General features: G+C 39.1%; 1 protein-coding gene across 1 annotated transcript in view; it reads left to right on the plus strand.

The window, feature by feature from the left end:
- LOC126191257 (lysM and putative peptidoglycan-binding domain-containing protein 3) overlaps nucleotides 1–14890 on the plus strand; it is a 79860-nt gene extending 64970 nt beyond the window's left edge. The window contains exons 2-3 of the mRNA XM_049932066.1: nucleotides 12181–12349; nucleotides 12431–14890. Of these exons, the coding sequence (XP_049788023.1) occupies nucleotides 12181–12349; nucleotides 12431–12973 (712 nt within the window). The 3' untranslated portion in view covers nucleotides 12974–14890. The remainder of the gene's footprint in view (nucleotides 1–12180; nucleotides 12350–12430) is intronic.
- The last annotated feature ends 12703 nt before the right edge of the window (nucleotides 14891–27593 follow it).

Below are 27593 nucleotides of genomic sequence, written 5' to 3' on the forward strand. Positions count from 1 at the left end.
TTAACTTCTGCAATGGTTAATTCAGATATGTGCCAACTGCCTGTTCTTCTCACAGTGTGTCAACCTAAGGACCAGATTTCAGATAGGGGGAGGGGGAACAACCTTGTGTTTTCTGAAATGTTATTAGATTCTATCTCATGTCATCTAATCACCTCAACCATCTGCTCCTTGAAATTTCAATAACATCAGATATGTTGTGTGTCAGCTTTTGTTTATCCAGGAGTTGACAGATATGCACAGTACTGCCAGTAAAAATCAGTTACCATTTATATGTAGTCATCCAAAACAGTTGTAAAGCAGCACTTCATTTTAGCCATAAAAGGGAAAACCTGAATTGTGATAAGAAATTTAAATGAAAGATATTAGTTCACGAGGCACCATAAAAAGCATTTTGAATAAGTACGAGAATGCTGTTTTCCTTTTCCGCGAAGCTTCCACATAATTAGTATTTCACATCACTGACACAGTTTATGTTAGCAATAGTTATGCTTTACTTTTGCTGCTGTTTCTTGTATGGGTCAGATTTAATGACAGTTTCTCAGTAATGCTTCAACTGTTTGTTGCCTATTGGTACTTCTAAATACAATCTCTTTTGAGCCTTGTTTATTGGAATTGCACACCCACTTCCCACATCATGGGATGATGGTACATATTTACGTTGAATTGGAAGCATTTTGCTGCCTTCTAGAACTTTGTAATTGTTCAGAAAGCATGTTTGTATATTTTTATGAAAGCTGAACATCTGCCTTGAAGAGACCATATTTGTTGTGTTTACTAGCATAGAAATGATGATTACTTCCTGTTTTCCTCTTGCGCTCCTCTTTTGTTAAATTGTAATTTTTATTTGCGAAATAAACAGAAATTTTTGTGAAATAAACAGAAAACTGCCTGGTACCATCTCTCTCTCTCTCTCTCTCTCTCTCTCTCTCTCTGTGTGTGTGTGTGTGTGTGTGTGTGTGTGTGTGTGTGTGTGTGTGTGTACTGCTACACAAAAATAGTTTGTTCCTTTCTATGATGTTTTTATTGTATTTTACTGGCTTTGTCAATCTAGTTGCATCAATGTATGGCTCTTTTTACTGTTGGCATGATTCTCATTGTTGTAAATGTTGATTCACAGAAAAGTGCCACTTTTTGTGTATTGATCTGCATCTACATATATACTCTGCTAGCCACCAAGTGCTGTGTGGTAGAGGGCACTATTCGTGCCAAATTCATATTTCCCCTCCTCTGTTCCACTCGCAGATCACGCGAGGGAAAAACGACTGCCTTAATGCCTCAGTACGAGCAATTTCCCTTATCTTTGAATGGTGAACATGGTGCGATTTGAAAGTTGGTGGTAATAATACATGCTCTACATCCACAGCAAAGATCGGATTTTGGAATTTAGCGACCTGCCCCTTCCGTTTAATGCATTGTCTATCTGCAACTGTACTGTACCCCACTTCAGACTTTCTATGAGATTTGCAATGCTCTTGTGATGGCTAAATGTACCAGCCACGAATCTTGCTGCTCTTCTTTGGACCTTCTCAATCTCTTGAATCAGACCTAACTGCTAAGGGTCCCATACATACGAACAATAATCTAAGATTGGATGAACTAAAGTATTTGTAAGCAGTTTCCTTTGTTGAAGGACTGCATCGCTTCAGGATTCTATCAATAAACCACAATCTAGAGTTAGTCTTACCCGTTACTTGTGTAATCAGGTCGTTCCATTTGAGAAATTTCGATAGTCACACCCAGATACTTGATGTATGTCACCGCTTCCAAAGACTGGTCATTTATTTTGTACTCGTACATTAATGAGGATTCATAACCAGATGACAAAATTGTTGCAGCTCTTCTCAAAGATCAGTCAGATGACAAAAGCAGAAAGGTGTGGTAGACCAAAATTAACAGAAAGTGGGAGAGAACTGAATCAGTCATTTTCCTCAAAGGGAGAATTTCATTGAAACAATGCAACACAATGAAACCAGTATAGCGTGGTTGCAAAGTGGTGTATTGCAGACCAGAAAAGCTTCATGTTTACATTTGACAGTTATTGAGAAGTAAATAAATCTCCAGATAGGGAATTTGAGAATTACACATTAGAAGACAGGGTAGTTGTAGGTTTATCAAAAAAACAAAAAACAAGACTGGACTTAGTCAACATTTTTACTCACTTTGCCCTATGTCAAGGCTAGAAGTAGAGAAGATTTTATCATCTGGCATAATGGTGATAAATGGGAAAAGCTTCACCTTCTAAAGGAATTAAGAGATGACTTTGATTATAGGATGTCATCATCTAACGCAGGGATATTTTTGTGGAAAGATGTCAAAACTGTCTGTCTGATTTCCAATTACCAGGAAAGAGTTATGTTTGTATGCAGAAAGCAGAAACATGGCAGTAAAACTAACATTCAGTGCTGCAATATAAAGGACTAGAATTATAATACGGGAGATGTGAACCATGCTGGCAGACTTGCATCTGCTTATGGGCCAAGAAGAAGATTCAAAAAGGCAGCTGTATGGAAAGATTCCTCTTCTGGAGTTGAGGAGAAATATTGCTGAAGGTCTGGTGGGCAGGATGTCTGAAAAACATGTCAGTCCCAGAGCTTCAAAATCCAATTTTACAGAAAGCAAGAAATTATGCCTCAAAGGATGTAAGATTATGAAATCAATGTGATCATTTGGTCACTTTTGCATAAACTACAAAAAAAGTTCAATCTAGAACAAACTCAAAAACGTTTATTTCGTGGAGTATTTCCCAGGTGCAAAGAAAAAAGTAAGACTCTACCGAATTCCATTTACAGGATAACTACTCAGATTCGAAGAAAAATTCCCTGAGAATTCCAGGTATGGGGGCAAGAGAGTGTCATAAGAAGTTCCTGATAAATTAACTGCGGTTGAGGCGGCTGAGATATACTAGCTATAAACAGTAATTTGACTGCAGTTTCTAAATATCCATATTTTTTTACAAAATAATATTCATATAATTAACTCACTTCTAAATACTATGTATTTTAAGATTTATAATTTATTAAACTCAGTATAATTAAATTCCAATGTTGGTTAAAAACATGGAATTCCATGATATTTCTTTGATTTTTTCCAGGTAAAATATATATAAAGGGTGGTCCATTGATCGTGACTAGGCCAAATATCTCACGAAATAAGTGTAAAATGAAAAAACTACAAAGAATGGAATTTGTCTAGCTTGAAGGGGTAAACCAGATGGTGCTATGGTTGGCCCGCTAGATGGCGCTGCCATAGGTCAAACGGATATCAACTGCGTTTTTTTAAAAATAGGAACCCCCATTTTTTATTGCATATTCATGTAGTACGTAAAGAAATATGAGTGTTTTAGTTGGACCACTTTTTTCACTTTGTGATAGATGGCACTGTAATAGTCACACACATATGGCTCACAATTTTAAACGAACGGTTGGTAACAGGTAGGTTTTTTAAATTAAAATACAGAACATAGGTACATTTGAACATTTGATTTTGGTTGTTCAATGTGATACATGTACTTTTGTGAACTTATCATTTCTGAGAACGCATGCTTACAGTGTGAGTACCTGTAAATACCTCATTAATGCAATAAATGCTCAAAATGACGTCCGTCAACCTCAATGGATTTGGCAATACATGTAACAACTTTCCTCTCAACAGCGAGTAGTTCGCCTTCCTTAATGTTCGCACATGCATTGACAGTACGCTGACGCATGTTGTCAGGCGTTGTCGGTGGATCACGATAGCAAATATCCTTCAACTTTCTCCACAGAAAGAAATCCGGGGACGTCAGATCTGGTGAACGTGCGGGCCATGGTATGGCGCTTCGACGACCAATCCACCTGTCATGAAATAAGCTATTCAGTACTGCTTCAACCACACACGAGCTATGTGCCAAACATCAAAATGGTTCAAATGGTTCTGAGCACTATGGGACTTAACTTCTGAGGTCATCAGTCTCCTAGAACTTAGAACTACTTAAACCTAACTAACCTAAGGACATCACACAAATCCATGCCCGAGGCAGGATTTGAACCTGCGACCGTAGCGGTCGCACGGTTCAAGACTGTAGCACCTAGAACCGCTTAGTCAGCCCGGCCAACTGCCAGACATCCATCATGTCGGAAGTACATCGCCATTCTGTCATGCAGTGAAACATCTTGTAGTAACATCGGTAGAACATAACATAGGAAATCAGCACACATTGCACTATTTAGATTGCCGTCGATAAAATGGGGGCCAATTATCCTTCCTCCCATAATGCCGCACCGTACATTAACCCGCCATGATTGCTGGTGTTCCACTTGTCGCAGCCATCTTGGATTTTCCATCGCCCAATAGTGCATATTATGCCGGTTTACGTTACCGCTCTTGGTGAATGATGCTTCGTCGCTAAATAGAATGCGTGCAAAAAATCTGTCATCGTCCTGTAATTTCTCTTTTGCCCAGTGGCAGAACTGTATACGATGTTACAGTTGTCGCCATGCAATTCCTGGTGCATAGAAATATGGTATGGGTGCAAACTCAACACCGACGTTTTTGAGATTCCCGATTCTCGCGCAGTTTGTCTGCTACTGATGTGCAGATTAGCCATGACAGCAGCTAAAACACCTACTTGGGCATCATCATTTGTTGCAGGTCGTGGCTGACGTTTCACATGTGGCTGAACGCTTCTGTTTCCTTAGATAATGTAACTATCCGGCAAACGCTCTGGACACTTGGATGATGTCGTCCAGGATACCGAGCAGCATACATAGCACACGCCCGTTGGGCATTTTGATCACAATAGCCATACATCAACATGATATCGACCTTTTCCGCAATTGGTAAACTGTCTATTTTAACATGGGTACTGTATCACGAAGTAAATACCGTCTGCACTGGTGGAATGTTAAGTGATACCATGTACTTATACGTTTGTGGCTATTACAGCGACGTCTATCACAAAGCAAAAAAAGTGGTCCAACAAAAACATTAATATTTCTTTATGTACTACACAAATATGTAATAAAAAATGGGGATTCCTATTTTTAAAAAAACTTAATTGATATCCGTTTGACCTATGGCAGCGCCATCTGGATTTCCCCTTAAAGCTAGACGAGTTTCGTTCTTTGTAGTTTAGTTTTATTTTGTGAGATATTTGGCCTGGTCACTATCAATGGACCACCCTGTGTGTGTGTGTGTGTGTGTGTGTGTGTGTGTGTGTGTGTGTGTGTGTGTGTCTAGATGCTGTAACTTACCAAACAAAAGCGTTGGTTTGTTGATAGAGACAATAAATACACACACACACACACACACACACACACACACACAAATTTCAAGCTTTCGCAACCCAAGGTTGCTTCATCAGGAAAGAGGGGAGGAGAGGGAAAGACGAAATGATGTGGGTTTTAAGGGAGAGGGTAAGGAGTCATTCCAATCCCGGGAGTGGAAAGACTTACTTTAGGGGGAAAAACAGACAGATATACACCATGTGCGGATCCACAAACAATGCCCAAACTCTTACGGGAAACGGCTGTAAAGCCGCGAGTAATGAGTATAATGTGCAGGGGCACTATATTCATATAGTGCGGGACAATAAGTTGCAAATGTGGGTCTCATAGGAGGCGTGCCAGAGATAAGTCCCTGCAGTCACACTATCCTCTGCGTCCTTGGAAGCTTAGATGGATATCTACCCTGTAAGCAGGAGATCCCGGGTTCGAGTCCTGGTCGGGGCACACATTTTCAACTGTCCTCGTTGACTTACATCAACGCCTGTATGCAGCAAGGGGTATTCATTTCATTGTAAAATTTAATTCCCTGAGAATTCCAGATTTTCCAGAGAAATCAGAGCCCTGATTTAGTAACTGTGTAATTACCTTCCAAAAATTTGCTTGTTTTAGTGCATTCAAACACAATTTTATTTGTTACTATGGAAAAGTACTGTTGGCTGGAAAGCCACTGGAGGGCCAGACAGTACTAAAACATACAACTTGTGCAAAATGGTGAGAAATTAAAATTAGAACCCCAAAAAAGTTCAGTGTTGTTATGTTATGGATCACAGTAGTAAATATTAATAAAACCAGGAAATTCAATAGGAAGAAAAGGTTAGAGATTTTAACATTTGGTCACTGTGTTCTGAGGAACAAAAATTTATTATTCTTTTTGGTATTATTATTATCGTTAATTCCCCATTAAGGAGAGCGTTAAAACACAATCAATATTCACAATGACAATATGGTACATAAATTGGTACATTTCAAATTCATGGCACTTTTTTCTGTCTCTTTTCTCTTCCCAAAAACCTCTCATAAATTCACTGTGTTTCTCCTTCCTCTCTTCTGTCCACTTCTTTCCTGATTTCTTCTCTTTCGGTGTTTCTTCGAATTTCTCAAATTTCTGTTTGTTGATTTTTTTCTCTGTATTTTCCTGTTTGATATTTCTTCTGTGGAGATGTTTAGATTTTTGAGGTCTTCCATGGTTTCCTTTACCCAGTTAGTTTTCACCTTATTCGTCACCACTATGTTAAAAATCTTCTTGGTCAGCCTATTTTCATTCATCCTATGAATGTGCCCATAGAATTTTGCCCTTCTTTTTCTGATATTGTCTGTAATTGTCTCTGCTTGTTTGTACAATTCCTTTGTTGTTCTCTTTATCCAGATCCCCTGTCTCTGAACTGGCCCATAGATCTTTCTCAGAATTTTCCTCTTGCTTTTCTATTTCCTTGATTTTAGTTCTTCCTCTGATTACTGTTGTTTCTGAGGCATACAAGGCCTCAGGTAAGACTACTGTTTTGTAATGTCTTAATTTGGCATTGACGGAAATATTTCTTTTATTGTAATGGTTCCATGTAAGCCTGTATGCTTTTTGTAGTTTTGTAACCCTTTCTTCATTGGCTGTTGAATTCAGTCCTGTTTTCTGTATAGTCTCTCTCAGGTATTACAAACTTTCTACTTGTGTTATCTTTCCGTACTTTGTTATCAATGGGCTTCTGTCTGTAGATTTTGTGTCCACGTACTGGGTTTTTTCATATGATATTTGTAGTCCTGTTCTGGCTGTGATTTCATGCAATATCTCTAGGGCTTCTCTGGCTTCTTTTCCGTCATTTGTAATGATGGCTATATCGTCGGCAAAAGCCAGACATTTTATGTTGACGGTTCTATTTTTCTCTCTTCCCATCTCTACCCCATTGACTCCTTTGTCCCACGTCCTGATTATTTTCTCTAAAACAGCGTTAAATAAAATGGGTGACAGGCCATCTCCCTGTCTCAATCCTGTCTTGATTTCGAAAGATTCCGAGATCTCGCCCATGAACTTCACTTTTGACTTTGTATTTGTTAATGTTTCCTGAATTAGTTTTCTGGTCTTATTGTTTACCTTCATTTCTTCTAGTGTATTAAAAAGTGTTTCTCTGTCTATGGAATCATAAGCCTTCTTGAAATCAACGAATGTTACTGTGGTGTTTCTGGACTTTCTCGTTGTTAATAATGTTCTCAGACACCAGATCGGCTCACTGCATGATCTTCCCTTTCTCAACCCTCCTTGGTATTCTCCGATCTGTGGATCTATCTGAGGTTCTAGGCGTTTTAACAGAGCTTTTGATAGAATTTTGTATGCCACCGGCAGTAACGAAATTCCTCTATAGTTATTAGGGTCTGTTTTATCTCCTTTCTTGTGGAGGGGGTGTATTAGGGCTGACTTCCATTCTTCTGGTATCTTTTCTGTTTCCCAGATGTTTTTGATTATACTATAAATTTTGGGTGTAATGTTTTCATGGTCTAATTTCCATATTTCTGCAATCAGTCCATCTTCACCTGGTGCTCTGTTATTTTTCAATGATTTTATTATTTTCACGATTTCTTCATATGTTGGGGGTCCAGAGTCCCGGTTGGGTTCTGGTTTTGTAAACTGTAATCTCTGTTTTGGTTTATCACAGTTAAGTAACGTGTCAAAGTATCTGGCTAATATTTCACAGTTTTTCTTCGGATTTGTCTCCAGTGTTCCATCTTGTCTTTTGAAGCATAAGCTTGATGGCTGATATCCTGTCATATTTTCTCGGAATACTCTGTAAAAATGTGTTGTTTCTGGTGAAGTCTTCTTCTATCTCCTTCAACCTGCTGTTTTCGTAACCTCTTTTTTCTCTTCGGATTATTTTTGAAGTGTTTTTCTGTATCCTGTTGAAGTCCTCCCATTTTTCTTGTGTTTTATGGCTGTTAAATTTTTTCCAGGCTTGTATTCTGTCTTCTATAGCCCTTTCGCATGTCATGTTCCACCATCTGTGTTTCCTTTTTCTCGGTGGTTGCCTCAATTTTATCAGTTCTTTTATTGTTTCTGACAGTTCTGTCTAGTTGTTGCTATTGATTTTCATAATTTCTTCTATTATTTCTTTCTTGTTTATTTGTAGGTACTCTGGATCTGTTCTGAAAGGTCTGTTGGTTCTCTTGATTTGTCTATTGGGTATGGGTATAAATTTTACTTTAATTTGGAGAAGGTGATGATCAGATTCGAAAACTCCTTTCCTTGTTCTTTTTGGTATTATGATTGTCTATATTTATTTGGTGGTAGAATTCTTCCATCTACACTCCTGGAAATTGAAATAAGAACACCGTGAATTCATTGTCCCAGGAACGGGAAACTTTATTGACACATTCCTGGGGTCAGATACATCACATGATCACACTGACAGAACCACAGGCACATAGACACAGACAACAGAGCATGCACAATGGCACTAGTACAGTGTATATCCACCTTTCGCAGCAATGCAGGCTGCTATTCTCCCATGGAGACGATCGTAGAGATGCTGGATGTAGTCCTGTGGAACGGCTTGCCATGCCATTTCCACCTGGCGCCTCAGTTGGACCAGCGTTCGTGCTGGACGTGCAGACCGCGTGAGACGACGCTTCATCCAGTCCCAAACATGCTCAATGGGGGACAGATCCGGAGATCTTGCTGGCCAGGGTAGTTGACTTACACCTTCTAGAGCACGTTGGGTGGCACGGGATACATGCGGACGTGCATTGTCCTGTTGGAACAGCAAGTTCCCTTGCCGGTCTAGGAATGGTAGAACGATGGGTTCGATGACGGTTTGGATGTACCGTGCACTATTCAGTGTCCCCTCGACGATCACCAGTGGTGTACGGCCAGTGTAGGAGATCGCTCCCCACACCATGATGCCGGGTGTTGGCCCTGTGTGCCTCGGTCGTATGCAGTCCTGATTGTGGCGCTCACCTGCACGGCGCCAAACACGCATACGACCATCATTGGCACCAAGGCAGAAGCGACTCTCATCGCTGAAGACGACACGTCTCCATTCGTCCCTCCATTCACGCCTGTCGCGACACCACTGGAGACGGGCTGCACGATGTTGGGGCGTGAGCGGAAGACGGCCTAATGGTGTGCGGGACCGTAGCCCAGCTTCATGGAGACGGTTGCGAATGGTCCTCGCCGATACCCCAGGAGCAACAGTGTCCCTAATTTGCTGGGAAGTGGCGGTGCGGTCCGCTACGGCACTGCGTAGGATCCTACGGTCTTGGCGTGCATCCGTGCGTCGCTGCGGTCCGGTTCCAGGTCGACGGGCACGTGCACCTTCCGCCGACCACTGGCGACAACATCGATGTACTGTGGAGACCTCACGCCCCACGTGTTGAGCAATTCGGCGGTACGTGCACCCGGCCTCCCGCATGCCCACTATACGCCCTCGCTCAAAGTCCGTCAACTGCACATACGGTTCACGTCCACGCTGTCGCGGCATGCTACCAGTGTTAAAGACTGCGATGGAGCTCCGTATGCCACGGCAAACTGGCTGACACTGACGGCGGCGGTGCACAAATGCTGCGCAGCTAGCGCCATTCGACGGCCAACACCGCGGTTCCTGGTGTGTCTGCTGTGCCGTGCGTGTGATCATTGCTTGTACAGCCCTCTCGCAGTGTCTGGAGCAAGTATGGTGGGTCTGACACACCGGTGTCAATGTGTTCTTTTTTCCATTTCCAGGAGTGTATCTTTGCATGTTTGTGCTTTATTTTTCTCCATTCACCATCAGTTTTATCTCCTTCTGTACTCACTCTGTGAACTTAATAGTGCATGTTGAAAATACCTCCCTTGATAATTTTGATCAGCTTTTGCTCTTCTCTTCAACAGGTCATCACATAAACTCAGAGTTAGGTGTTAACTGTCACATCTTGTTTTTGAAGGCATGTCCTCTGCTTGGTTTCGTGCTAAACGCTAAAATAACATTGATTGACATTATGGGCAAGAACATAGCTATTTATTCTTACGTGACGAAGTAGGGCTAATGCTACAGTTGGTGTTGTCAAGTAATTCATTTAAGACTAACAGTTCCCTGGAGAATGTCAAATATGCGTGTATCATTCTTACCAGAATACACTGCCACTACTGTTAATGTCATATTTGTGACTCCACTCTACATGGCTGGCTGCTTGTAGTATCATCCAGAGTAGCTTTTTATCATTCAGATTACGTTCCATATTTCTAAGGTTCCCTACTTCTGTAAGACTTCTTAATTGCCACTACACAATCCAGCCTCATCATTGGCATAAATTATTTCACCAACAGTGCAAGCTTGATTACTATCCTTTAATTTTGCTAATCTTTCCTATTCATGTTCCTGACAATATAAATGTGACTCACCAGTTTGACTGTAATCACAAGCTTTAAAATCGCCAACAATTGCAGGGTGCTGGAGGATTATCATATGCAACTGATGTGTGCACACCCATATTCAGAATGATCTTGTGCCATGTCTGTTTGTCCCTCTCCCATTAACAAGCACTCTGTGTCTTATCCTAACTTTTGAGATACTTTATCATTCTTTTTCATATTATTAGTGTGTTTATGTGACAAAAATGTCTGCACCATTTCCTTACTATTCCTATGATGGTTTTGATGTCGACGATGTTCAGAGACAGTGTTCAGACTGCCGTGTGATGAATATCGTTTTAGGTCAGCAACATCTCTACGGATATCTTTTTGTATGGGAAATGGTGCGAGTGAGTGGTGCACATTAGTTTGCCTCACAAATTTACCAGAATCTTGGAGGTCTTATTAAGCAGTTAGGCTGTTCTACATATTATGAGTATTGTGTGGCGAGTGCCTAGTGAAGTATTAGCATTTGATTCTGAAAATATGTAAGCTGGAACTGTCATTATTCCATACTGGATTCAATGTTATGAAAAGGATAGATTACTACTCACCATAGAGCAGAGATGTTGAGTCGCAGACGGGAACAAATACTACTAAACAGCTAAGCTTTTGGCTGGAAGGCCTTCTTGTGAAATAAGACAATGCGCACACGCACATGCGAGTGACCACTGTCTGGCTGTCAGGATCAGAAAACAAAACATCTATTTTGTGACAGTCGGTATAATTTATCCGTGCTGCTGCTTTAGGGACTCAAAGCATTTAAATACTGTGTGCCATATTAAAATTGTTATTTCTTAGGTAATAGCGATGTAAAAAAAATGCACTATACATGTGAAACCCTGGTCTGGTGTAAGACAGGGCCTGATGGCCCTAATCAGATCAGGTTAAATACATAAATGAAATATCAGGTGCATAATTCATCTATAGAGACTTCAGAAGAGAGAAGAGACGGATGCCCATTTAGCTGAAGTTGCAGCAATCATTTCTGAAACACCACATTGTTCTGAGCATATCAGACAATCACTACCACACACTTGGCAGTTGTGAATTAATGTGAATGGATGACCTTTGACATTTTCAGCAACATCTCTAAAGTAATATTCATCACACAGGAGTTTGAACACTATCTCTGAACATCACTAGCCTCAAAACTTTCATGGAATCTAGCAGGGAAATAGAGCTCCTGTGACACTTGTTGTGCATGAAAAATGGATTTCTTTTTACCATCGCTAAACAATAAAATTTTTGTGCATAGTTTATTTTTATTTATTTTTTACACCTTGTATATGTAGTATGGGTGAGATATTTTAGATTTAAATACTTCCAGTAAATGACTGGACCTGTAGCAAGATACATTAGCTACTGAAGTGTCAGACAAAAACTAAGCTAAAGCAATGGTACGCTTAGCAATTGCAGATATTACAACACATTCCTTAAGTGAACTATTTATGTTTTGATGGACATGGACCTCAGATTTGTTGTTCTAATTATGTTTGGTGTAAGATTTTTAACTTTAATTAAAAAATGGCTGACTTCTCTGATTTTCAGAAAAAGTGTTGCTCCTAATGATTTTGAGGAAACTGAATTCATTTTCCATCAAAGTGATGATAGTGACAATGATTTCCCTTTACACTCTAAGAAAGAGGAGCATTATGTTGAAAAAGAACTTCAACAAGGAGACACGTTACAATCACTGTCCCTGGATTTTAATTGCTCAGTGAGTATTTGAAGTGTTTTTTTTTTTTTTCTTCAAATTATAATTGGCAATTTATTTTGTAATCTGTGTTGCCTGTTGCAGATTGCTGAGCTGAAAAGAATCAATAAAATTCATAAGGAAAATGAAATATATGCATTGAGAATAGTGAAGATTCCAATTAAACCTGGTTCTTTCATAATAGAGAAACTCCAGGCAGAAAATATCAGACATAATGTAAAAGATGACTCACTGACACTGACAGCAGAGATCCATAGCACACATGCTGAAGCTGATCTCTCCCACAGGTTAACGGCCAACAGTATTCCTCCATCTTTACCGCCAGATGAAGAAAAGTTAAAAATATTTGACAGCAAGAAGCTGGTTAGCAATGCTCTGAGCCATTTAAATAACCAGTCTACAAACTGTATACTGAAAGGTGATATACAACTAAGTGATGACAGAAGGGATTTAAATGAATTAACTGAAATACCAGTATCAGTGCAAGATACAAGCTCATTGTGGCGATGCAATGGAGATGATTGTGGATTATCATGGAAACCACTACTACTTTTTATTTTGTCACTTGGCTTGGCAGGGCCTCTCCTATATATTATTTACATTGCAGAGAAAAGAAATCCAACATAAAAATTCACAGTATTTCAGATCAACCAGTGGCATCATTATTTAATTGCTGTTAAATCTGTTTGAGAGGATGCTGTAAAACAAGTGGAAGCCAGTTATGTAAAATTACTAAGACAGAATTTTGTGTTTCTTAATGTCTCACTTCCAACTTATTTCATCACCACAATCTAAACATCGAAAGGAAATTTTCTACTGTAATCATGAAATATTACTTTTATGTTAAAGCTTAAGTTATAAATACTGCAATAAACTGTTAAACCCCAGAGCTCACATCATTTGCCAATAGATTATAAAAGATTTCCTTCTCCTTCAGGACAACAGTTGTTAGCATATTGATTTTCAATATATATAGGATGTAGCATTTAAATTTGAATTTCTCGCCATATCGTAGTTCCACTGGAGGTTGCGATTGGTGTTCTTCAAAGCAGTAGGCATCTTGTAAACAGTCAGAACCTCAAAAGGCCAACATGTTATGCGCAAGTGCAGAGTACAAATGAAGAGCCACGATTATTGAAAGTCTTCATGCTGAGTGTTCACCCACTGAAATAATTTGATTCTTTAGGTACTATAAAGGCTCCTTTGAAAAAACAAGAAAATTTTTTTTGTTTACCACTACTACTTAAATTAGGCTAATTACTGTTTAGCTCTACAGGACCTTTATACTGAAATGTTTCCCACACCATCTCGTATTGTCTTTCTATGTGTGTGAGTAACTGTATGTTCACTTTTGTGGGTAAATACATACAGCTTACACAGGGCGATGTGTGAAACTGATAGCGATTACACGCTTCCGCTGTTGTAGAAATCTGCTGCAGATACCGTGTTGAGCTGAAAGTGGTAACCAAAATACGGAGAAATATTCTTCGGGGCTCTGTTGCATAGCAATCAGATTGCTTTCAGTTCTGAGAAATGTCCAGGCACTATTGTGGATTTTGAATGATCCATGAAGTGACTTCTTTTCCGAAGAAAACATCGAACTATTTCACTAGAACTGAACGCTCCAATCGGAACTGTTCTCAAGCTGGTATTTATTATTAAATCACAATAGAAGTATACGCTGGGTGTGTAATAACACGTACCTTCTTGAAATGAACAATATTTTATTGTTCTATTAACTGATTTCCTTCCATACACACATATATTTTACAATGTGAATCAAAAACTGGCAATGGTGTCGATTTTTACATCACCTAGTGAAATTTACTCTTAAGAAGAACAAAAGCTCTATCTTCTAAGAATAATTAGGTGAGCGCTGACCGCCGCCACAGAGTAATAAACAATCTCTCTCTCTCTCTCTCTCTCTCGCACTGTCACAGCAAGTTACGCTGCATGATACATCATAGTACCTGAGATAAACTTTTTATGATATTGTGGCCAAGTATAATGCCCTGGAGAAATCTGGAGAAGGGTCCGCAAATCTGGTGAGGAAACCTCATTTGAGCAAACGCGTGTCACGAACTGCGGTAGTCATTGAAAAGGCTTGGGCACTGATTTTGGAGGACCTGGGGCAATCGCTGAGGAAATTGGCATCGGTATTGAATGTCAGTGAGTGAACAATGCATAAGATGGTAGAAGAGGAACTCATGTGAGCCATTTAGTCTAAAAGTGGCTCAGAGATAACGTCGACATGTTCTGGTCAGAGGAGTTCTGGCTCCCGAATAGCCTGGATTTGAGCCCCCTCGACTATTATGTTTGGTGTATAGTCGAAAGAGTTACCAATAAGATGAGGCACCCCAATGTCGCATCACTACGCACCACTGTCATTGCAGCATTCGCAAATACGGACAGCGCTGTTTCAAAGAGTGCATACGAGTGCTTCATGACGAGATTGGACGTGGTCATTGTGGCTGAAGGGGGTTACACCCAGTAATGTTACTCTTGAAAGATATCACTACTTATATGTAGAAGGCTTCTCATTTTCACTCGTATTTTGTTTTATTAAATTTACTTTTAAAAAAGTTTCATTTGTCCAGATTTAATCACCGCTCCCTTTATCCTTTGTCACCAGCAAGTGCAGCACAATTTTTACTCATTGTATGCTGTTGCAGATGTGCCAACTTCCTTATATACTATGCACTCTATATAGCCAAAATACCAGCATGACGTCAAAGCGTATTTTCAGTGTGCCACATGATTTAAGCAACATGCTTTTCCAAAAGCATTAAGAAGTTGTCGATCTCTCAGGTGTGCACTGTCATATCACATGTGCTGCACTTACTGAATAGCTGCAATGAATTTGTGTCATCTTCTGGAAAGACATGTCGAGATTTCAGATTATTTAATTACACTTAAAATTATTTTATGTTTGTGTTATATAGACTAACATTATTATACAGCCCGTAACAGAGTTATTGCAGACTTCTCTTAAAAAGTATTTTCGGTAAATCAACAGACACTGTCCACCCAAAGAATTCAGAGGCCGATTTTATTCTTGGATAAGCAACTACCTACAGTGGCAGGTTGAACTGACAACTGTAAACAATAGATATGCATTTGACCAGTGTTAAGTAGTGTTCGTGCAGCCATAGTGTGTCAACTTTGTTCTCATAAACTGCAGTGGAGCAAAATTCTCTAAATCAAGTGTTCGAGACATTCTAAAGAATGTTTTGAAGAAGAGAAAAATGTGTGTAAAGGTAAATGAGAAACTGTGGCCACCTGTTGGGATTTAATTGAAATGAAAACAGTTCTTTTCTGGAGAAAGCATAATGGCCAACAAGACAGGGTGCTGTGAATACGAACCTATCACAAAACTAAAAGTGCAGAAATTCACATGAAGGGTCAATACTAAAATGACATAACTGACATTCAAACCAATGTGACACAGGAGTTGAATAACATCCCAAAAGACTTTTCCGGCAGTCTCACATAGTTATATGAATGTGAATTTTATGCATAGTGGAGGCTGTTGACCTACACCCTTTATAGGGTGTAGAAAAATTTCTGCTACCAGTCAGAATAAAAGGTTATTAATTTGTCACACAACCAAGTTTCGGGATTGTGCCCATCCTCAGGTGTTTATACATTGATGTACATGTTTATATTGTTGGCAATCTGTATAAATAAAATAAAAAAAAATTTGTTGGTGACTAAACGGATAAAAGTGGGACAACTGTAAGTGGCGAGGCAGCAATATCGAAAATACAGCTATACTTACATAAAGATGAAGCATCATTATTATAGTTACACTGTGGCGACAGTTTTTCCACTTAGTACCACACTTGTTGCTTTATAAAACTGAAATATGGACGTAAATATGATAACAAGTGTGCAAGTAAGTGGAAAAACTGTCACCACAACGTAACTATAATAACGATGCTTCATCTTTATACAAGTACAGCTATATTTTCGACAAATGCTGCCTCACCACTTGCAATTGTCCCACTTGTATATAAACATGTACTTGTAAAAAATAAAGATGCTGTGACTTACCTAATGAGAAAGTGCTGGTACAATAAAGAACACGCACACACAAATTTCAAGCTTTCGCAACCCAAGGTTGCTTCATCAGGAAAGAGGGAAGGAGAGGAAAAGACGAAAGGATGTGGGGTTTAAGGGAGAGGGTAAGGAGTCATTCCAATCCCGGGAGCGGAAAGACTTACCTTGGGGGGGGGGGGGGGACAAAAGGGACAGGTATACACTAGCGCGCGCGCACACACACACACACACACACACACACACACACACCCTTTCGTCTTTCCCTCTTTCCTGTTGAAGCAACCTTGGGTTGCGAAAGCTTGAAATTTGTGTGTGTGTGTGTGTGTTTTTTATTGCGTCTGTCTACCAGCGCTTTGTCGTTGGGTAAGTCACAGCATCTTTGTTTTTTATGTACATTTTTCCCACGTGGAATGTTTCCCTCTATTATATTAAACATGTACATGACACCTGAGGATGGGCACAAGCCCGAAACTGGTCATGTGACAAATAAATAACCGTTTATTGTGACTGGTAGCGAAAATTTTTGTACACCTTATGTAAATGTTCTGTGTGGTATACTCATGAAGGAGACCCTAATTCATTAATGCACTGTTGAAACTCTTTGGACTGGCAGGGCAACTTAGCATTACATATTGGGGAAAGGAAGTGATTAGTGAGTTGTCCAATAAGTTCTAGGGATAGAGAAATGATAATATATGCCTCGAGAATTTCTCATAAAGCATGCTTCAGAAGATGCTCAGAATTTTAATAACACTGTGGCAGCCCTCTAAGAATCAATTGACTTTAGATTAGCATAGAACATGTACTCTTTAATTCTGAGTTGTATAAATAATCTGATTATTTGGCTGCAAACTTTGGGTCACCTCTGACGGGAAGAATTTCATGTATCAAGACATGTTCACTTACAGTCATAAGTTCACAACCTCTTGACACTGCAAAAGAACAGATTTTGTATTGCTTTCCAATGCTGCTAATGCTTACAAGCCTTTCCATGACCAATGAGCCAGTCTCTCATTTATTAATCAATCTAGATGTGAACACGTGTTTATACAAAGAACAGTGTCTCCATGAACACTTTATCCTACAGTTTTGTTTTCTTATTTAGTCATCTGATGGACATTACTCAAAACAGCAACTGATCAACTTACATTAAAAACAGTAGAAAGAACAGTAAATTCACTGCCGATAAGTTACTGAAGATATTAATTGACAGTGATTTTGAGTTTGAAGATAACGAAACTCAGGAGGATAGCTGGAATTCAAATGCAAAAACTTTCAGTGACGACTGCAAGGAATTCAAATACGTTTCATGGCAGTGTAGCATCTGAAGATACACAAACACTTGAAATATTTGATAAGACAATGGCATTAGTTAATCAGGTGAGACAGTATGAACCATATCCCAACATCTCATTTACAAAACAAGATTCACGAATCCTGCTAGCAATACAATGGACTTCTTTAGGCTTCTAATTACATATACAATCCACAAACCACCTTCAGGTACATGGCAGAGGGTTCGTCCCATTGTACCAGTTACTAAGGTTTCTTCTTGTTCCATTCATGTATGGGAATAAACTTATCCTCATGATCCCTATGTGAGTGATTTGTAGGGGGGTTGTACTATATCACTAGAGTAATCATTTAAAGCTGGTTCTTGAAACTCTTATTAACAAACTTTTCTCGGGAAAGTTTATGCTGGTCTTCAGGAGTCTACCAGTTCAGTTCCTTCAGTATCCTCGTGACACACTCCCACAGATTAAACAAACCTGTAACAATTTGTGCTGCCCTCATCTCTATATGTTCAATATCCCCTGTTAAGTCCTATCTGGTACAGGTCCCACACATTTCAGTAATATTCTAGAACTGGTCACATGAGTGTTTTGTAAGTAATCTCTTTTGCAGACTGATTGCACTTCGCCGGCCGGTGTGGCCAAGCGGTTCTAGGTGCTTCAGTGTGGAACCGCATGCCCGCTACGGTCGCAGGTTCGTATCCTGCCTCGGGCATGGATGTCCTTAGGTTAGTTAGGTTTAAGTAGTTCTAAGTTCTAGGGGACTGATGACCTCATATGTATAGTCCCACAGTTCTCAGAGCCATTTGAACCATTTCTGATTGCACTTCCCCAGTATTCTACCAATAAACTGAAGTCAACTACTTGACGACTGAACCTATGTGATAATTCCATTTCATATCCCTATGAAGTGTTACTCCCAGGTATTTGTAAGAGTTTCACAATTCCAACAGTGACTCATTGATGTTGAAATCTTATCAAGATCTGAGAGAATATTTATGCAGCTTCTCTCGGATAATACTTCATTATACGTAACTGCTTAATCAGCAAAAGCCTGATTTTATTATTAATATTGTCTGCAAGGTCATTAATATACAACATCAACAGCAAGGGTCTCCTTACACTTCCCTGGGATACATCCGAAGTTACTTCTACATCTGATGACGAATCTCCATCCACGATAACATGCTGTGTCCTCCCTACAAAAAAGTCCTCAATCCAGTCACAAAATTTCACTTGATACCCCATATGATTGTACTTTTGACATAAGTGTAGGTGCAGTACTGAGTCGAATGCTTCTTGCAAATCAAAAAACTCTGCATCTACCTGGTTGCAGTATGTCATAGAAAAGTGTGAGGTGGGTTTCACATGATCAGTGTTTTCGAAATCTGTGCTTTTTTGCATTGAGGAAGTCATTCTGTTAAAGGTACTTCATTATGTTTGAGATTCTAACTACCCTTCTTGTAGACGGGGACACATGTCTCTTTCCAAGAACTGAGCATGGTTTTTTGTTTGGGGGATGTACAGTAGATTATAGTTAAAAAGAGGGGCTAACTCGGCTGCAAATTCAATATAGAATCTGATAGGGACTCCATCACAGCCTGAAGCTTTGTTCAATTTTAATGATTCGCTAGGAAGCGGACGTTAACTTTGGTGCCACTGACAGCCTTTAAATACAACCAGAATTGCTTTGTATTTTGTGAAATGTAATTAAACATTCTGCTACAGTATTCACAGAGGGCACAACACATTGCTCTATTGACAGCCAAATGGATTTCATAAAGCATCTTTCTATCTAATCGTTCTTAGCTATAGCCCTACGCTTTGTTTCACACCTGTTATGCAATAATAACTGTTTCTTTAGACATTACTTTACAGTGACTGTGTACCATGGAAGTTCCCTCCCATTATGAATGGTTTTATTGTGTACATATCTATCCAGTGCATCAACTATTCTTTTAAGCTTGAGCCAGAGTTCCTCTACATGCTCCTGACCTGTGCTGAAAGTTACAAGTTCCTCATAAGAGATATGACACTACTGACTTTTTTATCTAGTTTGTAGATATCTTTGTGCTTGTTTTAGTTGTCCTTTCTTCTTTGGTGATCATTGTTCCCACAACCACACCATGGTCACTGACACCAGTTTCAATGTGGACATCCTGAAAGATGTCAGGTCTATTTATTGCCATTAGATTCAATATACAGCATGAGTCAGGAGGTTTTCCCCGTTTCTGGAGGGTACTATTGAAAAAACTCAGGAAAATGGCAGAAAGATTTTATTGTAGGATTTCACTATCAAAAAATGCACATAATAATCAATTTACACAATTTTGTAACAGTCTCTTGCATTCAGAGTGGATTTAAAGAAAGTGTTAGACATTTTTTTCCCTGCATTTGAAGACAAAGATTCGCACAGGAGTGAACCGCGTGAGTAGCATTTCGTAATTTCACATGCTTTCCTTATTGACGTTGTGGCATCGAAAATGCATTATATCAATTCTTCTTGTGTTTCCACCTAAACTTCATACATGTCTTATCATCCACCACCACATGCAGTAATCTAGGGGTGTTAAATCTCGGGATCTGGCAGGCTAGTTGATAGGGTCTCGCGACCTATCCATCGATGTGGGAATTGCTGATTAAGATAAGCTGTTGCCACATGGTGGTAGTGTGCACAAGTGCCCCGTCATGTTGGACGCACATGTGGCATCTTGTTTCCAGAGGAACATTTTCAAGAAGCTGCGTTAAGTCTCCATGTAAAAAAGTTACTGTACATCTGACCATTTAAATGTCCTGAGAGAATAAATGGCCCCAGTAACTGGTCACATACAACAGCACAACAGGCATTGACACCGAATCTGAGTTGAAATTGAGATTTTCATCTGCCCAGGCATACATGTTGTTCATACCATCTCCTGTAAAGGTTGCCTCATCACTGAACTTTATGAAGCAATAGAGCTGCCAATTTCTATTTAACCAGTTACAAAAGTGCAAACGGTTGGCACAATCGTGTGGCTCTAAATGGTGAACTTTCTGCACATGAAAAGGATACAGTCCATTCTCATGAAGAATCCTACATATAGATTGTGAAACGTTCAGTCAGGTAGCTAGGCACTCTGCTGAAGTAAGACTGTTTTCCTCTTCTTGAATGTCATGTCTTTCGTAGTGAATATGAATACTGGAAAGAGTACCAGTTTCTGGCACTCTGAATTCTACGATTAGGATACTGACGGTGATATTCGGCAAAAGCAGCTTTCGCATTACCATCACAGAAGCTCAAAATGTATGGCATTGCAAAAGTGTACTGTACACAGGAGACAGTAACAGTAAATAGTGACTGCAGTATCAACAACGTTGTTGTTATGCAAACATACCACTCGCTGCACTTATCTACCTAAGACTGATCGTGGTCCAGTGAACACGTGTAGCACTCCATACACCGTGGCATGTTTCTTAACTCTGTTGTAGCTCCTTAATTATGGGTCTGATCACATTACTGTATTTACATGTTTTTGTTCCAAATAACCTAAGGAATAACCTCCAGCAACTGGTAGAAAACCTCGCCTGCACCCTGTATTTCAGTTCTGGGTGGGGTTCCTGACTATCTGTTCTCGGTAGTTTTCAAAGAGGGCATTTAGTAAAGTTCCACAGGATGTCCACTAACAAAACTAATTTTCCCACATAATTGTAGAATGTTTAAAATCTCCACCAATGATTACAGTACGACTGGGGAATGTATGTACAATTGAACTGAGGTTTTTAGTTACATTAGATGAGTATGGAGGGCAATAGAAGGATCCAATCATCATTTTACATTCACACACGATACTGAGTCTTGCACGAACAATCTCGCATGCAGCTTCAATTTCTATCTCTCTGGATTTGAGTTTGTCTACTGCGACAAATACACCACCTCCACTTCCCTTTTGTGTGTCCTTTCAATATACACTTAAATTTTCCCCAGATGTCTCACTGCTATCAATTTCAGGTTTCAACCAGTTTTCTGTTCTGTTGTTATGTGAGCATCACTAGTTTTCATGAGCGGTTCGAACTCTGGTAATTCAGTTGCAAATGCTTCGGCACTTTACCATAAGGATTCATGAGTTGATGTGTAGTGCACGTGACTTATTTAAGTTCTTAAGTGTATGGCACAAGCCCAGGAAGCCACATCCTTGCTTGTCACAGAATCTTCACATATGTAAACAGAAGACCATTTGCAAGTCTAGAAAGCTTGTTCCAGCGTAACTGACATGATTCCTTTCTATTTGCATTCTCTATACAACATGTAGTAAAATGAATGCTGTATGATTACAGAATAAAAGTAACGAAGGGACTACTTACTGTGAATCACACAGTCTAAAAGGAAACAGCAAGTCATGAGGCGTAGAAAGTTCACTAAAGCAGGCCAAATGTAGTGACTGTCCAAACAATCCTCAGTTCTTTGAACTTCTGTACAACTACACACGATTAGCTAGCATTTTTGTCTCATAATGGATACAGGTAATATTTAATAATGCATTTTAATTCATATGAATGTGCTCATTGTTTTCAAAGGCATTTTTTCCTTCTTTGCCAAGGATGCACTTTGCTCATTTGAAGTGCTGTTTGTAGTGGTAATAAAACAGGTTTCTAAGATTGAAATAACGTTTGGCATGAACATATCAAATAACTCAAATGAAACTAATGTGTGCATTGGGTTAGCAATCAGTGTTAAGTAGGTACAGAACACCAAATTTCAACAGGTCACTGAATATGAATTTGGCTGGTAGCATTCTCTTGGCACAATTTTTCACACCACAAGTAGGTGTGCAGTGTACTTTGTACACATGTAAAGAATAGGTGTATTTAGGTTACTGAGGTAAACAGTAAGAATAAGATTACAGTTCACTCCTAGTAACTGAACAACAATGAAATACAAGTTTCTACTCGCCCTATAGCAGAGATGCTGAGTCGCAGATCGGCACAACAAATAGATTGTCACCCACAATGTTGTTACATACCATCCTGGATTTTCCACTGAGTGATAAAAGTAATGTGAGCTAAATCATTGTTTAATCAAACAATAAATTCACCTTTCTTTTATCACTTTGTTGCCACACACGTTACCTCACAGTCATGATCCTCTCTAAGCATTAAACATCCCAGTTGCATCAGATGCCAAACCGCTTTTCTGATTGCTAATTATCTTGCAGATAAATGCCTGATTGTGCTGACAGCTCTAAATCCAGGTCATTTTCTTGCAACAACAGTAAATTTCTCAGCTAGCTTGCTGTTTATTTTATATTACTGCTGCTCACTTGGACCTATGACAACAGAGGGTTGGGTTATGTTGTGTTGTTTGGGGGAAGCGACCAAACAGTTCATCGGATTAGGGAAGGAAGTCAGCCGTGCCCTTTCAAAGGAACCATCCCAGCATTTGCCTGGAGGGATTTAGGGAAATAACGGAAAACCTAAAACAGGATGGCCAGATGCGGGATTGAACCGTCGTCGTCCTGAATGCGAGTTCAGTGTGCTAACCACTGCACCACCTCGCTCGATATACGACAACAGAACTTATTCCTTCATTACTGCTTCAGCTAACAAAGTAATATGTATGGGCTCAACTGTCAATGGAACAGTATTTGTGAGTTGCACACTTTATACATAGGCTCGCCCACTCGAGGGTTAATGGCCATACTTGTACCCACAGCCATGTGTTAAAATGAGTTTTACATGAATTTTCCCAAAATGTGGTGCATAACACCACAAGAAAAATGAAGCCACAATGTATTATGAGTGAGATGTGCAAGTTGTACACTTAACGAGTTTACTTAGTTCAAGAGTACAACATTGCTTCACAGGCCTTATGAGGCACTTACTAGATGAAAATGACATGATCATCTCACGTCATTAGCCGAGAGATCCTATTTGGCCACTGACCTTTGGTGCCACTTCAGCAATGTGCATATTGATGACAATACCACTCCCAGGTCCCAAGTGGATCAAAGCCTGGTCAGGAATTGAACCTAGGACACCCTGAACTAAAGGCAACATAAGCTGTAGACAATTACTGGATAAAAAGTGCAAAAGTAACATAAATAGGAAACATTCTTGTATGCAAGTTTATCCGCTACTAGCTGAAACTTTCTGGAAGCTGATTTAAGGAACCAAAAGGCAGTATAAACTAATTACACAAAAGTTTCAGCTAAATCAGGTGATATTCTTGTGCATAGGATTAAACCGCTAACACTCGGGAGGCACCCAATGTAATTGCAGATTGTCTATTTAACAGTATCTTGCCTGTCATTTTTCTTCATCCCTTTTTCCTTGCCGAAATTTTGCAGAATACAACATTTATAAGGGTATGTTCTGACCAGTTAAATTATATTTTTGAAAACTGATTTTCAATGTTTTATATTATTATTGAATGAATTTAAAGTCAATTTCCTCGTTAACAGATACAATCTCTCTCTCAAGGCAGCTTAAGGCTGTGTTCAAAAGCTTACACAATACCAGTATTTGAGAATGATAGTGACTTACATATTTGACATCAAATATTTAATTCATTTGTAATCTGAATTCTGTAACACATTGTCATAGGCACAGTGCTAGTGTTATTGCTAGGGCATTATGACAAGACAGCATGTGTTAAAGAATCGGGATTACTAGTCACTAATTCAAGAATGCATACACCATCAGAAGATGTCCAAAATGCACTCCACTATTTTTTATGCCCAAGAAAGTTTGCACAATACAGACCATGCTTTTCTGACATCCTAATGTCTGGCAAATATTTCTCAAGCACTCACATAGATCTTGCATGATTACATTTAGCAATTTATTATTATTATTATTATTATTATTAAGCATTACAATCCATGAAGGCTTTTTGCTGCAGAATGGACAATGTTGAACCACTTTGCTCTGTCTTTACAAGTAATTTGCCACTGTCTGTCATGTCCTAGTTTTCTGAGATCGTCTTGAATATTGTCCAAGTATCTCATGCGTGGGCGTCCAAGAGGTCGTCTTCCGGTGGGAATCTCTTCAGTCACTTTCTTGATGGTCCTGTTTGGTGGTGCTCTGATGACATGCCCTATCCATTTCAGTCTTTTGGCTTTAATTTTGGCCACTATATCGGAGTCTTTATATAATTTGTAAATTTCATTGTTATTTAGCAATCTCCATTCATCACTGATCCTATCTCTTATGGGTCCAAATATTTTTCTCAAAATTTTTCGTTCAAATACTCTTAATCTGTTTTCCTCTTTTTTTGTGAGAGTCCAGGTTTCAGATCCATAGGTGAGTACTGGTATAATCAATGATTTGTATACTTGTAGTTTGGTGTTCCTAGATATTAACTTACTTTTGAAAACTGTCAAGAGACTATAGTAGCATTTGTTAGCCTTCTGAATTCGTGATTCTATTTCAATTTTTATGGAGTTGTCAGAGGTTACTATTGTACCAAGGTAATTAAATTCATTTGTCTTTGTGAAAGCTGTGTTATTAATTTGCAGTACATTATTATTTGATGGATAGCGGGATAAGATAAAGTACATTGTTTTGTCTGTATTCAGCTGGAGGCCTGTGCCATTTGTGGCTTTAATTAATTGTGCTGTAAGAAGCTTCAAATCATTCTCACTGTCAGATAATAATGCAATGTCATCGGCGTATGCTACAATGTTAATTTTGCTTTCCAGTTGTGCTCCAATTTGTAGTAGCTTTACTTTTTGGATTATTCTATTGATTACTATGTTAAAAAGAACTGGTGAGAGTGAATCCCCTTGTTTGACTCCAGTTTTAACCTCAAAGTCTTCAGAAAGTTTGCCAGCTACTTTTATTTTGTATTTTGAGTTTAAAGTGCAAGCTTTTATTAAATTTATCAATTTGTTAGGGATGCCAATCTGCCTCATGCACTTCCATAAATATTCCCTGTTGATACTGTCAAAAGCTTTTTTAAAATCAATGAAAAGCATATGTACATTTTGATTGAATTCATATTTCTTTTCACCCAACATCCTTAGGACATATATATTGTCAATAGTCGATCTGTTAGGTCTAAATCCACATTGGGCATCATCTAGGGAGCTTCAACGTAAGGGCTTATCCTTGCTAACAGTATATTTGTCAGAATTTTATATGTTGTGTTTAGTAACGCAATTCCTCTGTAGTTTGAACAATTTGTTGGGTCCCCCTTCTTGTATATAGGGCACACAACTACTTCTTTCCAATCATGTGGGACCTGTTCCTGCTTCCAGATGTTGGTGATGATTTTGTGTAAGCAGTTTACAAAAGGAAATTTACTGAGCTTCCATATATCTGTGTCTATACCATCACTTCCAGGAGCTTTATGTCTCTTCAGCTTCTTGATGCTTTCTTTAATTTCTGCTAAGCTGGGCTCTTCGTCCGATGGGTCAGCAGTTAGATATTCATTGTCATCTTCCTGAGAGACGCTTATAGTTGGAACATTTAGTAACTCATTAAAATATTCCTTCCATCTGTTAGCAATGTCACTTCTTTCTGTTAGCAAGGAGCCATCTGGGTCTGTTATGAACATTTAGCAATGCACACCTTTAATACAAATTCCTGTGGTCTCACTTTTGCAAGAACCTAGGCAAATGGCCAACGTTTCCCCACTTTAGACAAATTTTCTTTGAGACTTTTTTTCCAAATTTAGGGAAATTCTTTTGCCTTCCAGTGATATTAACTGTACATTCAATAATTACCTGTTTTACTTCATCCCTCAACAGTTGGGTCACCTCGTCCTGAGTGACCTATCCTTTTAATTTTCCCTAAACTATACCCCTCTCCTCCTCAAGGAACTAACCATAGTTCACTCCATTTAGTGGCCAAATTTGCAGCCATTCTGTGGACCCCCTTCTCTTAACAACTAGCAGCCAATGAGATTCATTCTCTCTCTCTCTCTCTCTCTCTCTCTCTCTCTCTAAGCAGCTACCCATTAGTTGCAACTAGACTGAGAACATCTCCCACATGCTGCATAATTTCGTGACAACGCAGATTCATTCACAGAGAGAGATTCATTCAGATATCCATGTTACTTTCTTGTAGCAGCATAGTTATGAATTTATCTATAAATGTTTGTGTGATTTGGAAATGTCAGGTGAGGTGGAGTGTTTCAAAAGCAGGTGAGGTGCTTTATGCCTTTTTTTGAACACGCATCTGAAAGTGGGACTCCTATTTTTGACATTCTGAAAACAAGAGCAAACTGCAGAGAATAATAAATGAAAGCTTCAGTTGCAGAATCCACAAATTTTGTTTTGTATGGCCTGGTTTACAAATCATTAAACTTATTACAAATGGATGGTTTTGATGCCAATATTTTAAAAGTATTTTGTGTTTGAACTGTGTATTAGTAGTGAATAAGTGACATCACAAAATGTGTTAGTTATGCATAAGAAAATTGTCTTCAAAGTTAGCACTTCATCAATGCAAAGCATTTTAAGACACACTGGCTTCAAGTATGTTAAATTTATTGACAGAAGTGACAGGTGCATCACAAACCATATCCCTTACAAATGTGGATGATTCACGAGAAGGCAGTTAAACAGTGTTAACTTAATCAAACAAGTGTGATCATGCCCTGAATACCAGCTGGAAAATGAGTGACTGATATTTTTGAAGTTCCCATAAGAAAAGGTTCTGGGATAATATTTTGCACACTGCCTATCTAGGTTGCTCGTGAGATTAAACTTGTATTTAGGTGTAAGAAAAATAAGTGATTACCATTCAGAAATGAAAGTGGTCAGTTTCAAGTAGTTCTGTGAACAATTCTTGCCATACCCTGCTTTGAAGTCAGTCATTACCATGCTGGTTATCATTCACCTGTCACAGAGAAAACACCAAAAAGGCCGATATTGTGCTCTGGGTAACAAAAATATCAGACGATTTGGACATTTGAC

The sequence above is a fragment of the Schistocerca cancellata genome, chromosome 6 (genome assembly GCF_023864275.1).
Source record: "Schistocerca cancellata isolate TAMUIC-IGC-003103 chromosome 6, iqSchCanc2.1, whole genome shotgun sequence".
NCBI lineage: Eukaryota > Metazoa > Arthropoda > Insecta > Orthoptera > Acrididae > Schistocerca > Schistocerca cancellata.